The sequence below is a fragment of the Salmo salar genome, chromosome 07 (assembly GCF_965601325.2).
Source record: "Salmo salar chromosome 07, fSalSal1, whole genome shotgun sequence".
NCBI lineage: Eukaryota > Metazoa > Chordata > Actinopteri > Salmoniformes > Salmonidae > Salmo > Salmo salar.
Genome location: NC_138297.1, coordinates 66,532,501 through 66,549,255, shown reverse-complemented (window position 1 = coordinate 66,549,255; position 16,755 = coordinate 66,532,501). Strand labels below are relative to the sequence as shown.

The window sequence follows — 16,755 nt, the reverse complement described above, 5'->3', positions numbered from 1 at the left end:
GGAGCCCAATGAAACAAGAGACTGCGAACAGCATCGACTGAACGACTCAATACCTACATCCAAAATGGCACCCTATTCCCAATATAGTGCACTACTTTTCACCAGAGCCCTCTGGAATAGTGCACAATATTGTGGAACAGGGTACCTATTAGGACACGACCCAATACAATTCACCAGCATCACCCTCCAAAGAAGAAGCGTAGGGAATGTGCAGTGTGTGTGTGCAGTGTGTGTGTGGTGTGTGTCGCTGTATATGTGTGTACGTGGTGTGTGTGAAGTGCGCTGAACACACACTGTCTCATCACCCATCGGTTATCAGCCGGGGATCTGATTGGCTATCGTCTCCCGAGGCAGGAAATGAACACTTAACCGTCAGTGGCTATGACACGCTGGGATAAAAGGTGTGTGTGCATCCGTGTGTGTGTGTGTGCATGTGTTTCTCTTCACATTTCATCAGTGTTATTTTCACATGTTTTTCAATCTGTTGATATCTCTGATGGTCAGTTTGGTTCAAACGATCTCTATCAGTGTTTCTCGATGGATGAGGCCCACCAACCTTCTTACACACTGTAATATATACAGAGCCTTCGGAAACTATTCAGACCCCTTGACTTTTTCCACATTTTGTTAGCTTACAGCCTAATTCTAAAATGTATTAAATTATTTTTTCCCCCTGATCAATCTACACACAATACCCCATAATGACAAAGCAAAAACAGGTTTTTAGACATTTTAAATATCACATTTACATAAGTATTTAGACCCTACTTTGTTGAAGCACCTTTGGCAGTGATTACAGCCTCGAGATTTCTTGGGTATGACGCTACAAGCTTGGCACACCTGTATTTGCGGAGTTTCTCCCATTCTTCTCTGCAGATCCTCTCAAGCTCTGTCAGGTTGGATGGGGAGTGTCGCTGCACAGCTATTTTCAGGTCTCTCCAGAGATGTTCAATCGGGTTCAAGTCCGGGCTCTGGCTTGGCCAATCAAGGACATTCAGAGACTTGGCTGTGGGCTTAGGGGCGTTGTCCTGTTGGAAGGTGATCCTTCGCCCCAGTCTGAGGTCCTGAGTGCTCTGGAGCAGGTTTTCATCAAGGATCTCTCTGTACTTTGCTCTGTTCATCTTTGCTTCGATCCTGACTAGTCTCCCAGTCCCTTCCGCTGAAAAACATCCCCACATCATGATGCTGCCACCACCATGCTTTCTTCCAGACGTGACGCTTGTCATTCAGGCAAAAGTGTTCAATCTTGATTTCATCAGTCCAATAGAATCTTGTTTCTTATGGTTTGAGAGTCTTTAGGTGCTTTTGTGCAAACTCCAATCGAGCTGTCATGTGCCTTTTACTGAGGAGTGGCTTCCTTCTGGCCACTCTACCATAAAGGCCTGATTGGTGGAGTGCTGCAGAGATGGTTGTCCTTCTGGAAGTTTCTCCCATCTCCACAGAGGAACTCTGGAGCTCTGTCAGAGTGACCATTGGGTTCTTGGTCGCTTCCCTGACCAAGGCCCTTCTCCCCCGATTGCTCAGTTTGGCCGGGTGGCCAGCTCTAAGGAGAGTCTTGGTGGTTCCAAACTTCTTCCATTTAAGAATGATGGAGGCCACTGTGTTTTTGGTGAGCTTCAACGCTGCAGAAATGTTTTGGTACCCTTCCCCAGATCTGTGCCTCGACACAATCCTGTCTCGGAGCTCTACGGACAACTCCTTCGACCTCATGGCTTGGTTTTTGCTCTGACATGCACTGTCAACTGTGGGACCTTATTTAGATTGGTGTTTGCCTTTCCAAATCATGTTCAATCATTTGAATTTACCACAGGTGGACTCCAATCAAGTTTAGAAACATCTCAAGGATGACCAATAGAAACAGGATGCACCTGAGCTCAATTTCAAGTCTCAGAGCAAAGAGTCTTAATACTTATGTAAATAAGGTATTTCAGTTTTTAATATTTTATAAATGTGCAAAAATTTTGACAAATCTGTTTTCGCTTTGTCATTATGGGGTATTGTGTGTAGATTTCTGAGGATATTTTTTTATTGAATCCATCTTAGAATAACGCTGTAACGTAACAAAACGTGGAAAAAGGTCTACTAAAGGCTGTACCAACTGTAGAAGACGAGATTATTAAACAAGGGCTTTATGATGAGTTGAATCAGATGTTCTGGTGTTGGACCAGAACTAATTCATAGGTTCATGTTTGGTCACAATACTGTTTCAGAACGTTTGTTTTGGACTGATGCCCGACTGAGCATTCTACTCAATGCATCGTCAATGAGCGCTGATGAAAATTTCATCAAAAGTGCATTACAGTGGCTTGGAAATATGATGACATTTCAAAAGGAGGAAAATAATGAGTAGGAAAATCTTTGGTCATCATTTTGATGTCGCCATATTGACTTTAGATGCAGTATAACGTTAGCTAGTTAGCTAAGATTGAGACGAGGATACCGGATTTCAGCTAGCTACCTACCGTTAGCATTGCTAGCTATTTTTGACAAACTTTGCCAGCTAATGATAACATTGCCATGTCTAAAGTAAATTTGACGACATGATAATGCTGGCAAAGTTGTTTCCTACTAAATATTTGACTACTTTCACAATGTCATCGTATTTCCAGGCACTATAGTGTAATTTAGACAAAACAGTAGTCAGCCTCCGTCAAGAATGACTGGGTTTATCACCACCTTAGGGCTCCACTATGGCGCCACCGGTAGAGGACGTCTTGTGAACGTTCATAACAATGGCATGACATGACCCCGTGAAGGGGAGGTGCAACCCATGAATATGTGGAATGGACAGGGGTCACCAGAGACTGATCAGTGAAACCCTGATCTCCATCCTTGGTGTAGACTCACCCAGTAGAGGACGTCTGTCCAGCCCTCCATGGTGATGCACTGGAACACCGTCAACATGGCGAAGGCAAAGTTGTCGAAGTTAGTGATGCCATCGTTAGGCCCCTCCCAGCCCATCATGCATTGCGTGGCGTTCTGGGAGCAGTGGCGGCCGTGAGCCCCGTTAGGAGCGCAGGGGGCCGGCTTCTCCTCCACTATGGGACCTGTAGGGAGGACACACAGATTTAACCACATTTATACACGTGTGTGTGTGTGTGTGTGTGTGTGTGTGTGTGTGTGTGTGTGTGTGTGTGTGTGTGTGTGTGTGTGTGTGTGTGTGTGTGTGTGTGTGTGTGTGTGTGTGTCCAGGTCTGTGTGTGTGTGTGTGTGTGTGTGTGTGTGTGTGTGTGTGTGTGTGTGTGTGTGTGTGTGTGTGTGTGTGTGTCCAGGTCTGTGTGTGTGTGTGTGTGTGTGTGTGTGTGTCCAGGTCTGTGTGTGTGTGTGTGTGTGTGTGTGTGTGTGTGTGTGTGTGTGTGTGTGTGTGTGTGTGGTGTGTGTGTGTGTGTGTGTGTGTGTGTGTGTGTCCAGGTCTGTGTGTGTGTGTGTGTGTGTGTGTGTGTCCAGGTCTGTGTGTGTGTGTGTGTGTGTGTGTGTGTGTGTGTGTGTGTGTGTGTGTGTGTGTGTGTGTGTGTGTGTGTGTGTGTGTGTGTGTGTGTGTGTGTGTGTGTGTGTGTTCCTACCTCTGTAGAAGGGGTGTCCCTCTCTGTGGTAGAAACAGGTGTGTGTGTGTTCCTACCTCTGTAGAAGGGATGTCCCTCTCTGTGGTAGAAACAGGTGCGGTGCATCTTGCCCATGAACAGCTCCAGGCCGATGATGGCGTAGATGATGATGACAAACAGGACCAGCAGGGCGATATGGAGGAGAGGAACCATGGCCTTGATGATGGAGTTCAGCACCACCTGAAGGCCTGGAGGTGGAGAGGAGACAGCGTTTCCCATCGAGGCTCCACAACAACCACACATTAACACACACACAAACGCACCCTATATGCAGACAGGTAGGTAAGCACTAGTCTAGTTAGCGCTGCAGCATCAGTCTGGAAGGGATCCCATCGAAGCAGTTTTTGGCCGAGGGGCGTTGCACAAAACAAATTAGAAAGCGATTTGATCACCTTCGACCAATCAAAAAACAGAATCCACAGCGCTGCGTTTTCTAGGTTTAAAACAAGATGTCATCTTCACCCTAGACATATACATGTCACCTCGTAAGTATGGCGTTACACGCGTCGTTGTCCAGGTGTCTACTGCCGGGCAACGCCGGAGCTGGGCGTTCCTCATCAACTAAACCACACCCCCCTAGTTCATCAGAGGAAGCTGATATATCGTGCAGCGTTTAATGTGAGCTGGCGGGAACCAGTGTCTCCCGAGGCTAGGTAGACACTACCTAGAGGCCTAGAGAGACACCATAACACACAGGTTAACTAGGGGAGACAGAGCTAGCTAGCTGTGTGTGGGTCATACACTCCCAATGTATCCTCTAGCTGTGACCACAGACAGTAAAGCCATGTTGTAAAGCAGTGGTCTGGTCACCAGGTCAGAGATCAGCCCAGACTATCATCAGCCCGATATCACATGCTATCTCCTCCCCCGAATCTCCTCCCAATCTCCCGCTGCACCTGGTCCCCAGTGGGGGAGGAAGGGGGGTGGCTGACCAATACCCCTGAAGTCTCTCCAGGTTCAGACACAAATCATTTTCTCCTAAACTAGTAGACAGAGTAATCCACTATATCAATACCATAATACCATAATATCAATCAATACCATAATACCATAATATGCATCAATACCATAATACCATAATATCCATCAATACCATAATATCCATAATATCCATCAATACCATAATACCATAATATCCATCAATACCATAATACCATAATATCCATCAATACCATAATACCATAATATCCATCAATACCATAATACCATAATATCCATCAATACCATAATACCATAATATCCATCAATACCATAATACCATAATATCAATCAATACCATAATACTATAAAATCAATCAATACCATAATAGCATAATATCAATCAATACCATAATACCATAATATCCATCAATACCATAATACCCTAATATCCATCAATACCATAATACCATAATATCCATCAATACCATAATACCATAATATCCATCAATACCATAATACCATAATATCCATCAATACCATAATACCATAATATCCATCAATACCATAATACCATAATATCCATCAATACCATAATACTATAATATCAATCAATACCATAATACCATAATATCAATCAATACCATAATACCATAATATCAATCAATACCATAATACCATAATATCCATCAATACCATAATACCATAATATCCATCAATACCATAATACCATAATATCCATCAATACCATAATACCATAATATCCATCAATACCCATTTCTGAATAGGGAGAAAGAGAATACATATTTCCAATGTACAGGTAAAGTGTTGGCTCCCTCCCTCTCCGCTCCCCCTCATTGCCTGATTTTTGTCAGCTTTTTCATGTCCTGCGCCCTTTGTGTCCTGCGCCCTTTGTGTCGTTGTGTGTGTGTGTGTGTGTGTGTGTGTGTGTGTGTGTGTGTGTGTGTGTGTGTGTGTGTGTGTGTGTGTGTGTGTGTGTGTCTGACTCACTGGGCACCCCAGACACCAGTCTGAGTGGCCTGAGCACCCTGAACGCCCGGAGTGCCTTCACATCAAAGCCCGCTGCCTTCCCTCCTATGGGCGTCCCTCCATCCACTTTGGTGGCCTGCTCTAATATAGCACTGAAGAGCCTGCAGAGAGAGTGGGAGAAAGAGAAGAGAGAGAGAGAGAGAGAGAGAGAGAGAGAGAGAGGAAGATCTTACAGGATTGATCGTCCTCATCATTATTATCATCGTCATTGGATTGTCATTGAGGACACTTGTTAAAGGGGCAGTGAAGTCAAAAAGTGTTATGATATTTCCTCACAGTGAGGTCCAAATAAACACTCTGAAATTGTTAACATGACGATATTGCCATTTTAGTGGGAGAGCTTTTTGTTTAACAATTCCTGGAATTTCAATCTGTTGTCCCGCAGCTTGACATCACAATCTGATTATTCTGACCAATGACCAGTCATCTTTTATTTGCATATGTATCCTCCTACTTTGAAGGGGTAAGTGGTGTAGGCTCGAGAGTCTAGACGATCCTATCTGCCAATCAGGGATGTCTATGTAAATATATTAAAATGTACACTACCGTTCAAAAGTTTGTGGTCACTTAGAAATGTCCTTGTTTTTGAAAGAAAAGCACTTTTTTTGGTCCATTAAAATAACATCAAATTGATCAGAAATACAGTGTAGACATTGTTCATGTTGTAAATGACTATTGTAGCTGGAAACGGCAGATTTTTACTGGAATATCTACATAGGAGTACAGAGGCCCATTATCAGCAACCATCAGTCCTGTGATATAGCAACACCCACATGATCAGAAGGAGCATTGTAATGGCAAAACGAGGCTCGGGGATATAAATGATAAATTATGAAAAACACACAGTGATTCAGGAGACATACAGGGATGATTTAACAATACAATAAAATACTACATGGGGGCTTCAACATTGTCATGAATTTGTCTTTATGAAATTGCATTTCTTTGTTTTTGTCCTTGTCATCTTTATCATAATCATCATCATCGTTATCAATCAACCATCAGTTAATGTATAATCATGGTTGATCGTCCTCCTTCCATTTTTCAGCAGTCCCAGAGGAGTATAATCAGTAACAGTATGATGTGGTCTGTTAGAGAGAACAGACATGGAGAGAGAGCAGAGCTAGACTGATGAAACACAGCACTGGTTCTACATATTAACCTGTTTCTATACCCAGCTCTCTCTCTCTCTCTCTCTCTCTCTCTCTCTCTCTCTCTCTCTCTCTCTCTCTCTCTCTCTCTCTCTCTCTCTCTCTCTCTCTCTCTCTCTCTCTCAATCTCTCAATTCAATTCAATTTAAGGGCTTTATTGGCATGGGAAACATGTTAACATGGCCAAAGCAAGTGAAGTAGATAATATCTCTCTCTCTCTCTCTTTCTACCACTTTCTCTCCCTCAATCTCTAACCTCCCCCTCTCTCTCTCTTCCTCCCTCTCTTTCTCTCTCTTGCTACCTCTTTCTCTCCCTCTCTCTCCCTCAATCTCTAACCCCCCCCCCCTCTCTCTCTTCTCTCCGAGTGCCTATAAAGCACTATACCATTGTCAGAAGAGCCTGGTTCAGAGGCCAGTAGGCGCCACATTAGATAGGCAGAATGATCAATTAACACAGACCAAATGGCTACTTGAAAATAACGGTTCTCTCCCCTCTTTCTCTCTCTTTTGGTGTCAATCCCCTACCTCTCTCTATATCTCTTCACCCCCTTCTATTTTGTAAACCTCTTTCTCACTCTCTTGGTGCCAATCCTTACCTCTCTCTCTATATCTCTTCATCCCCTTCTCTTTGTAAACCTCTCCCTCTCTCTCTCCATAGCCACCCCCTCCCTCCCTCCCTCCCTCCTCCCTCCCTCCTCCCTCCCTCCCTCCCTCCCCTCCCTCCCTCCCTCCCTCCCTCCCTCCCTCCCTCCCTCTATCTTTCTAAGCACTCACCACAGTCTCCAGGTCACTTCAAACCCCTGAGTGGAAGATGTCCGATTAGCAGAGGAAGTTAAAAGCCCAAATACTCCCAGAGGGAGGGAGGGGTGGAGGGAGGGAGAGAAGAAGGGCAGAGAAGTGCTCTCACAGGGCCCTATATTCCTCAGCTAATGAAGGAATAGGCTGCTAATATCATGATATAAACCATGTATCCTGGGGGGGTCATGTAATATAATATATCATAATATAAAACATGTATCCTGGGGGGGGTCATGTAATATAATATATCATAATATAAAACATGTATCCTGGGGGGGTCATGTAATATAATATATCATAATATAAAACATGTATCCTGGGGGGGGGGGGGTCATGTAATATAATATATCATAATATAAAACATGTATCCTGGGGGGGGTCATGTAATATAATATAGCATAATATAAACCATGTATCCTGGGGGGGGGGGGGTCATGTAATATAATATATCATAATATAAACCATGTATCCTGGGGGGGGTCATGTAATATAATATATCATAATATAAACCATGTATCCTGGGGGGGGGGGGTCATGTAATATAATATATCATAATATAAAACATGTATCCTGGGGGGGGGGGGGGGTCATGTAATATAATATATCATAATATAAACCATGTATCCTGGGGGGGGGGTCATGTAATATAATATATCATAATATAAACCATGTATCCTGGGGGGGTCATGTAATATAATATATCATAATATAAACCATGTATCCTGGGGGGGGGGGGTCATGTAATATAATATATCATAATATAAACCATGTATCCTGGGGGGGGGGGGCCATGTAATATAATACATCATAATATAAACCATGTATCCTGGGGGGGGGGTCATGTAATATAATATATCATAATATAAACCATGTATCCTGGGGGGGGGTCATGTAATATAATATATCATAATATAAACCATGTATCCTGGGGGGGGGGGGGGGGTCATGTAATATAATATATCATAATATAAAACATGTATCCTGGGGGGGGGGGGGTCATGTAATATAATATATCATAATATAAACCATGTATCCTGGGGGGGGGGGGGGTCATGTAATATAATATATCATAATATAAACCATGTATCCTGGGGGGGGGGGTCATGTAATATAATATATCATAATATAAACCATGTATCCTGGGGGGGGGGGGGATCATGTAATATAATATATCATAATATAAACCATGTATCCTGGGGGGGGGGTCATGTAATATAATATATCATAATATAAAACATGTATCCTGGGGGGGGGTCATGTAATATAATATATCATAATAATCTCTCTCTGTGTGTATCTCTCTCTGTGTCTCTCTCTCTCTATCGCTCTGTGTGTGTATCTCTCTATGTGTCTCCTCTCTCTATCTCTCTGTGTGTATCTCTCTCTCTGTGTGTGTATCTCTCTCTCTGTGTCTCCTCTCTCTCTATCTCGCTGTGTGTGTATCTCTCTCTCTGTGTGTATCTCTCTCTCTCAGCCACTCTGTAATGACACAGTGAGATGGGGACAGACAACAAAGGAGAGACAGAGAAAGAAATAGAATGAGCTGTCACCCTCTCTTCATATCTAATAAAATATATGTTATGCCTCACCACTGTGATCAGGGTTTATAATAACACTCAGCTACATGGAGGAGACCAAGGCCTTGGGGTTTATAATAACACTCAGCTACATGGAGGAGACCAAGGCCTTGGGGTTTATAATAACACTCAGCTACATGGAGGAGACCAAGGCCTTGGGGTTTATAATAACACTCAGCTACATGGAGGAGACCAAGGCCTTGGGGTTTATAATAACACTCAGCTACGTGGAGGAGACCAAGGCCTTGGGGTTTATAATAACACTCAGCTACGTGGAGGAGACCAAGGCCTTGGGGTTTATAATAACACTCAGCTACATGGAGGAGACCAAGGCCTTGGGGTTTATAATAACACTCAGCTACATGGAGGAGACCAAGGCCTTGGGGTTTATAATAACACTCAGCTACATGGAGGAGACCAAGGCCTTGGGGTTTATAATAACACTCAGCTACGTGGAGGAGACCAAGGCCTTGGGGTTTATAATAACACTCAGCTACATGGAGGAGACCAAGGCCTTGGGGTTTATAATAACACTCAGCTACATGGAGGAGACCAAGGCCTTGGGGTTTATAATAACACTCAGCTACATGGAGGAGACCAAGGCCTTGGGGTTTATAATAACACTCAGCTACATGGAGGAGACCAAGGCCTTGGGGTTTATAATAACACTCAGCTACATGGAGGAGACCAAGGCCTTGGGGTTTATAATAACACTCAGCTACATGGAGGAGACCAAGGCCTTGGGGTTTATAATAACACTCAGCTACATGGAGGAGACCAAGGCCTTGGGGTTTATAATAACACTCAGCTACGTGGAGGAGACCAAGGCCTTGGGGTTTATAATAACACTCAGCTACGTGGAGGAGACCAAGGCCTTGGGGTTTATAATAACACTCAGCTACGTGGAGGAGACCAAGGCCTTGGGGTTTATAATAACACTCAGCTACATGGAGGAGACCAAGGCCTTGGGGTTTATAATAACACTCAGCTACATGGAGGAGACCAAGGCCTTGGGGTTTATAATAACACTCAGCTACATGGAGGAGACCAAGGCCTTGGGGTTTATAATAACACTCAGCTACGTGGAGGAGACCAAGGCCTTGGGGTTTATAATAACACTCAGCTACATGGAGGAGACCAAGGCCTTGGGGTTTATAATAACACTCAGCTACATGGAGGAGACCAAGGCCTTGGGGTTCATAATAACACTCAGCTACATGGAGGAGACCAAGGCCTTGGGGTTTATAATAACACTCAGCTACATGGAGGAGACCAAGGCCTTGGGGTTTATAATAACACTCAGCTACGTGGAGGAGACCAAGGCCTTGGGGTTTATAATAACACTCAGCTACATGGAGGAGACCAAGGCCTTGGGGTTTATAATAACACTCAGCTACATGGAGGAGACCAAGGCCTTGGGGTTTATAATAACACTCAGCTACGTGGAGGAGACCAAGGCCTTGGGGTTTATAATAACACTCAGCTACATGGAGGAGACCAAGGCCTTGGGGTTTATAATAACACTAAGCTACATGGAGGAGACCAAGGCCTTGGGGTTTATAATAACACTCAGCTACATGGATGAGACCAAGGCCTTGGGGTTTATAATAACACTCAGCTACATGGAGGAGACCAAGGCCTTGGGGTTTATAATAACACTCAGCTACATGGAGGAGACCAAGGCCTTGGGGTTTATAATAACACTCAGCTACGTGGAGGAGACCAAGGCCTTGGGGTTTATAATAACACTCAGCTACGTGGAGGAGACCAAGGCCTTGGGGTTTATAATAACACTCAGCTACATGGAGGAGACCAAGGCCTTGGGGTTTATAATAACACTCAGCTACGTGGAGGAGACCAAGGCCTTGGGGTTTATAATAACACTCAGCTACATGGAGGAGACCAAGGCCTTGGGGTTTATAATAACACTCAGCTACATGGAGGAGACCAAGGCCTTGGGGTTTATAATAACACTCAGCTACATGGAAGAGACCAAGGCCTTGGGGTTTATAATAACACTCAGCTACATGGAGGAGACCAAGGCCTTGGTGTGTGTTAGTGTGTGTGTGTTAGTGTGTGTGTGTTAGTGTGTGTGTTAGTGTGTGTTAGTGTGTGTTAGTGTGTGTTAGTGTGTGTGTTAGTGTGTGTTAGTGTGTGTGTGTTAGTGTGTGTGTGTTAGTGTGTGTGTTAGTGTGTGTTAGTGTGTGTGTGTTAGTGTGTGTGTTAGTGTGTTAGTGTGTGTGTGTTAGTGTGTGTGTGTTAGTGTGTGTGTTAGTGTGTTAGTGTGTGTGATAGTGTGTGTTACTGTGTGTGTTTGTGTTACTGTGTGTGTTTGTGTTAGTGTGTTAGTGTGTTAGTGTGTTAGTGTGTGTGTGTTAGTGTGTGTGTTACTGTGTGTGTTAGTGTGTGTGTTAGTGTGTGTGTTAGTGTGTGTGTGTTAGTGTGTGTGTTAGTGTGTGTTACTGTGTGTGTGTGTGTTAGTGTGTTAGTGTGTTAGTGTGTTAGTGTGTGTGTTAGTGTGTGTGTTAGTGTGTGTGTGTTAGTGTGTGTGTTAGTGTGTGTGTTAGTGTGTGTGTTAGTGTGTTAGTGTGTGTGTTAGTGTGTGTGTTAGTGTGTGTGTTATTGTGTGTGTTAGTGTGTTACTGTGTGTGTGTGTTAGTGTGTGTGTCTCTTTGACAAAGCGGAGGAAGGCTCTATCTGACTCTACTGAGTGGATGAAGTATCTATGTAATAACATGTGGGGGAGTGATGTTAATGGACCTGGTCAGGGGTAGAGCACTATACAGGGAATAGGGTGCCATTTGGGACAGCAGACTCTCTCTCTCTGTCCCCTATCCCAACAGGAGACTAAAGCCAGCTGACAGGCCAGTAAGAGCTGTGGACGAGGCAGGCTAAGTGTTGACATATGCTAGCAGACATAGAGGACCTGCTAGAGGACTGACCGCAGGCTGAGGAGCTGAGGGTGGAGGACATGACAGTACTGCTGGGAGATGGTTCAGCTTGACCTGATGGTGGTCCTATTCTGCTGGGAGGAGAGAGTGTGTGGTAGTGTGTATCCTAGGCATGTCTCTGTGTGTGTGTGTGGTAGTGTGTATCCTAGGCATGTCTCTGTGTGTGTGTGGTAGTGTGTATCCTAGGCATGTCTCTGTGTGTGTGTGGTAGTGTGTATCCTAGGCATGTCTCTGTGTGTGTGTGGTAGTGTGTATCCTAGGCATGTCTCTGTGTGTGTGTGTGTAGTGTGTATCCTAGGCATGTCTCTGTGTGTGTGTGGTAGTGTGTATCCTAGGCATGTCTCTGTGTGTGGTGGTAGTGTGTATCCTAGGCATGTCTCTGTGTGTGTGTGGTAGTGTGTATCCTAGGCATGTCTCTGTGTGTGTGTGGTAGTGTGTATCCTAGGCATGTCTCTGTGTGTGTGTGGTAGTGTGTATCCTAGGCATGTCTCTGTGTGTGTGTGGTAGTGTGTATCCTAGGCATGTCTCTGTGTGTGTGTGGTAGTGTGTATCCTAGGCATGTCTCTGTGTGTGTGTGGTAGTGTGTATCCTAGGCATGTCTCTGTGTGTGTGTGGTAGTGTGTATCCTAGGCATGTCTCTGTGTGTGTGTGGTAGTGTGTATCCTAGGCATGTCTCTGTGTGTGTGTGGTAGTGTGTATCCTAGGCATGTCTCTGTGTGTGTGTGGTAGTGTGTATCCTAGGCATGTCTCTGTGTGTGTGTGGTAGTGTGTATCCTAGGCATGTCTCTGTGTGTGTGTGGTAGTGTGTATCCTAGGCATGTCTCTGTGTGTGTGTGGTAGTGTGTATCCTAGGCATGTCTCTGTGTGTGTGTGGTAGTGTGTATCCTAGGCATGTCTCTGTGTGTGTGTGGTAGTGTGTATCCTAGGCATGTCTCTGTGTGTGTGTGGTAGTGTGTATCCTAGGCATGTCTCTGTGTGTGTGTGGTAGTGTGTATCCTAGGCATGTCTCTGTGTGTGTGTGGTAGTGTGTATCCTAGGCATGTCTCTGTGTGTGTGTGGTAGTGTGTATCCTAGGCATGTCTCTGTGTGGTAGTGTGTATCCTAGGCATGTCTCTGTGTGTGTGTGGTAGTGTGTATCCTAGGCATGTCTCTGTGTGTGTGTGGTAGTGTGTATCCTAGGCATGTCTCTGTGTGTGTGTGGTAGTGTGTATCCTAGGCATGTCTCTGTGTGTGTGTGGTAGTGTGTATCCTAGGCATGTCTCTGTGTGTGTGTGGTAGTGTGTATCCTAGGCATGTCTCTGTGTGTGTGTGGTAGTGTGTATCCTAGGCATGTCTCTGTGTGTGTGTTCTCCCTCCAGAGGAAACCCTACAGGTTAGCCAGTCTGCTCTTCTCTCTCTGTCCAGACATAAACCAGGACAACACCATCCTTACTCTTTATGGCTAAAGTGACCCATCTCCTGGCGCCAGCAGTGAGAGAGAGAGAGAGAGAGAGAGAGAGAGAGAGAGAGAGAGATAGAGAGAGAGAGAGAGAGAGAGAGAGAGAGAGAGAATCTGGCTGTGTGTGTGAGAGAGAGATAGTGTGTGAGTGTGAGAGAGAGATAGTATGTGTGTGTGAGTGTGTGTGTGCCTGTGTGTGTGAGACCCATCTCTCTGTGGAGTACTTCCTTTTACAACACTATCTGATGGTGAAGATAAGACACTGAGGGTGTGAATCAGTCAGACTGTCAACACACTCTAGCATTTACACTATATCAGTATGGGCTTTAACCTCCAATAACCCTACAGGAATGGACTATTTTAACCTCAATAACCCTACAGGAATGGACTATTTTAACCTCAATAACCCTACAGGAATGGGACTATTTTAACCTCAATAACCCTACAGGAATGGACTGTTTTAACCTCAATAACCCTACAGGAATGGACTGTTTTAACCTCAATAACCCTACAGGAATGGACTGTTTAACCTCCAATAACCCTACAGGAATGGACTATTTTAACCTCAATAACCCTACAGGAATGGACTATTTTAACCTCAATAACCCTACAGGAATGGACTATTTAACCTCAATAACCCTACAGGAATGGACTGTTTTAACCTCAATAACCCTACAGGAATGGACTATTTTAACCTCAATAACCCTACAGGAATGGACTGTTTTAACCTCAATAACCCTACAGGAATGGACTATTTTAACCTCAATAACCCTACAGGAATGGACTATTTTAACCTCAATAACCCTACAGGAATGGACTATTTTAACCTCAATAACCCTACAGGAATGGACTATTTTTACCTCAATAACCCTACAGGAATGGACTATTTTAACCTCAATAACCCTACAGGAATGGACTGTTTTAACCTCAATAACCCTACAGGAATGGACTATTTTAACCTCAATAACCCTACAGGAATGGACTATTTAACCTCAATAACCCTACAGGAATGGACTGTTTTAACCTCAATAACCCTACAGGAATGGACTATTTTAACCTCAATAACCCTACAGGAATGGACTGTTTTAACCTCAATAACCCTACAGGAATGGACTGTTTTAACCTCAATAACCCTACAGGAATGGACTATTTTAACCTCAATAACCCTACAGGAATGGACTATTTTAACCTCCAATAACCCTACAGGAATGGACTGTTTTAACCTCAATAACCCTACAGGAATGGACTGTTTTAACCTCAATAACCCTACAGGAATGGACTGTTTTAACCTCAATAACCCTACAGGAATGGACTGTTTTAACCTCAATAACCCTACAGGAATGGACTATATTAACCTCAATAACCCTACAGGAATGGACTATTTTAACCTCCAATAACCCTACAGGAATGGACTGTTTTAACCTCAATAACCCTACAGGAATGGACTATTTTGTTGCGTTCTACACACTGTGTTGAGCTGGCATCTCCAACTCTACTGCTCTACCATCGGAGGGTCGTTTGAGAAAGCCTGACTGGTGACTCTGCCACGGGCACTGGCTCAGTGATGCTAGCCCTGTGTGTCCCGGCCTGGAGAGATAGTGATGGCCATTCTGAGTGAGCAGCACAGTGGTATGGAGCGACGTGTTGTGTGTGTGTTCCCTTGCCCCCTCCCTACCCCCGTGTCCTGAGGCATAACAGAGTCATCCCGATAGAAGGGGAGAAGGACAGGCACCGTCTCTATCACACGCTCAATTAGAGCGTTTTCCATAGCATTAACATCAGTGTCAGCACTCACAGATAGAGTTATTACTCCTGAACAGGCTTCACAGCACCCTGCTGGCATATACACACACACACACACACACACACACACACACACACACACACACACACACACACACACACACACACACACACACCACACACACACACACCACACACACACCACACCACACACACACACACAACACACACACACACCACACACACACACACCACACACACACACACCAAACACACACACACACACACACACACACACACACACACACTCACACACACACACACACACACACACACACACCGTAGGCTGAACAGATGTTCCAAGGCGCTGAGTTGCATAATGCACAGCGCTGCGCTGACCAATCACCATCCAGTACAGCTAATCAGCATAACACCCCTATAGAACACAAACCTCATTGTCTGCGTCCCAAATGGAATCGTATTTCCTAATAGTGCACTACTTTGGAGCAGAACTCTATTGGCCCTGGTCAAAAGAAGCGCACTATAAGTTTCCATTTGGAACTCATAGAAACCCTAGTCCTGTTGTAATGACCAATCTGTGTCAGGCATGGCAGATGTCTGCTATGATCACTACTCTTAGCTTAATTAGCTAGGCCACCGTAGACGATGGCAGAACTGGCCTGCTGCTGTGATGGGAGGACCAGCAGCCATATTGAGGGTACCAGTCAAACTGCTGTGATGGGAGGACCAGCAGCCATATTGAGGGTACCAGTCAAACTGCTGTGATGGGAGGACCAGCAGCCATATTGAGGGTACCAGTCAAACTGCTGTGATGGGAGGACCAGCAGCCATATTGAGGGTACCAGTCAAACTACTGTGATGGGAGGACCAGCAGCCATATTGAGGGTACCAGTCAAACTGCTGTGATGGGAGGACTGACAGCCATATTGAGGGTACCAGTCAAACTACTGTGATGGGAGGACTGACAGCCATATTGAGGGTACCAGTCAAACTACTGTGATGGGAGGACCGAGCAGCCATATTGAGGGTACCAGTCAAACTGCTGTGATGGGAGGACTGACAGCCATATTGAGGGTACCAGTCAAACTGCTGTGATGGGAGGACTGACAGCCATATTGAGGGTACCAGTCAAACTACTGTGATGGGAGGACTGACAGCCATATTGAGGGTACCAGTCAAACTGCTGTGATGGGAGGACCAGCAGCCATATTGAGGGTACCAGTCAAACTGCTGTGATGGGAGGACTGACAGCCATATTGAGGGTACCAGTCAAACTACTGTGATGGGAGGACCAGCAGCCATATTGAGGGTACCAGTCAAACTACTGTGATGGGAGGACCAGCAGCCATATTGAGGGTACCAGTCAAACTGCTGTGATGGGAGGACCGAGCAGCCATATTGAGGGTACCAGTCAAACTGCTGTGATGGGAGGACCAGCAGCCATATTGAGGGTACCAGTCAAACTGCTGTGATGGGAGGACCAGCAGCCATATTGAGGGTACCAGTC

General features: G+C 44.9%; 1 protein-coding gene across 2 annotated transcripts in view; it reads right to left on the bottom strand.

Moving 5' to 3' along the window:
* Positions 1 to 16,755, bottom strand: part of cacna1c (calcium voltage-gated channel subunit alpha1 C) — a 587,915-nt gene that overhangs the window by 178,433 nt on the left and 392,727 nt on the right. For both annotated transcript variants that reach the window (XM_082977959.1, XM_082977960.1), the window contains exons 5-7: positions 5,532 to 5,671; positions 3,620 to 3,790; positions 2,848 to 3,047 (exon numbers count right to left, since the gene is read on the bottom strand). In XM_082977959.1, the coding sequence (XP_082834085.1) occupies positions 2,848 to 3,047; positions 3,620 to 3,790; positions 5,532 to 5,671 (511 nt within the window). The remainder of the gene's footprint in view (positions 1 to 2,847; positions 3,048 to 3,619; positions 3,791 to 5,531; positions 5,672 to 16,755) is intronic.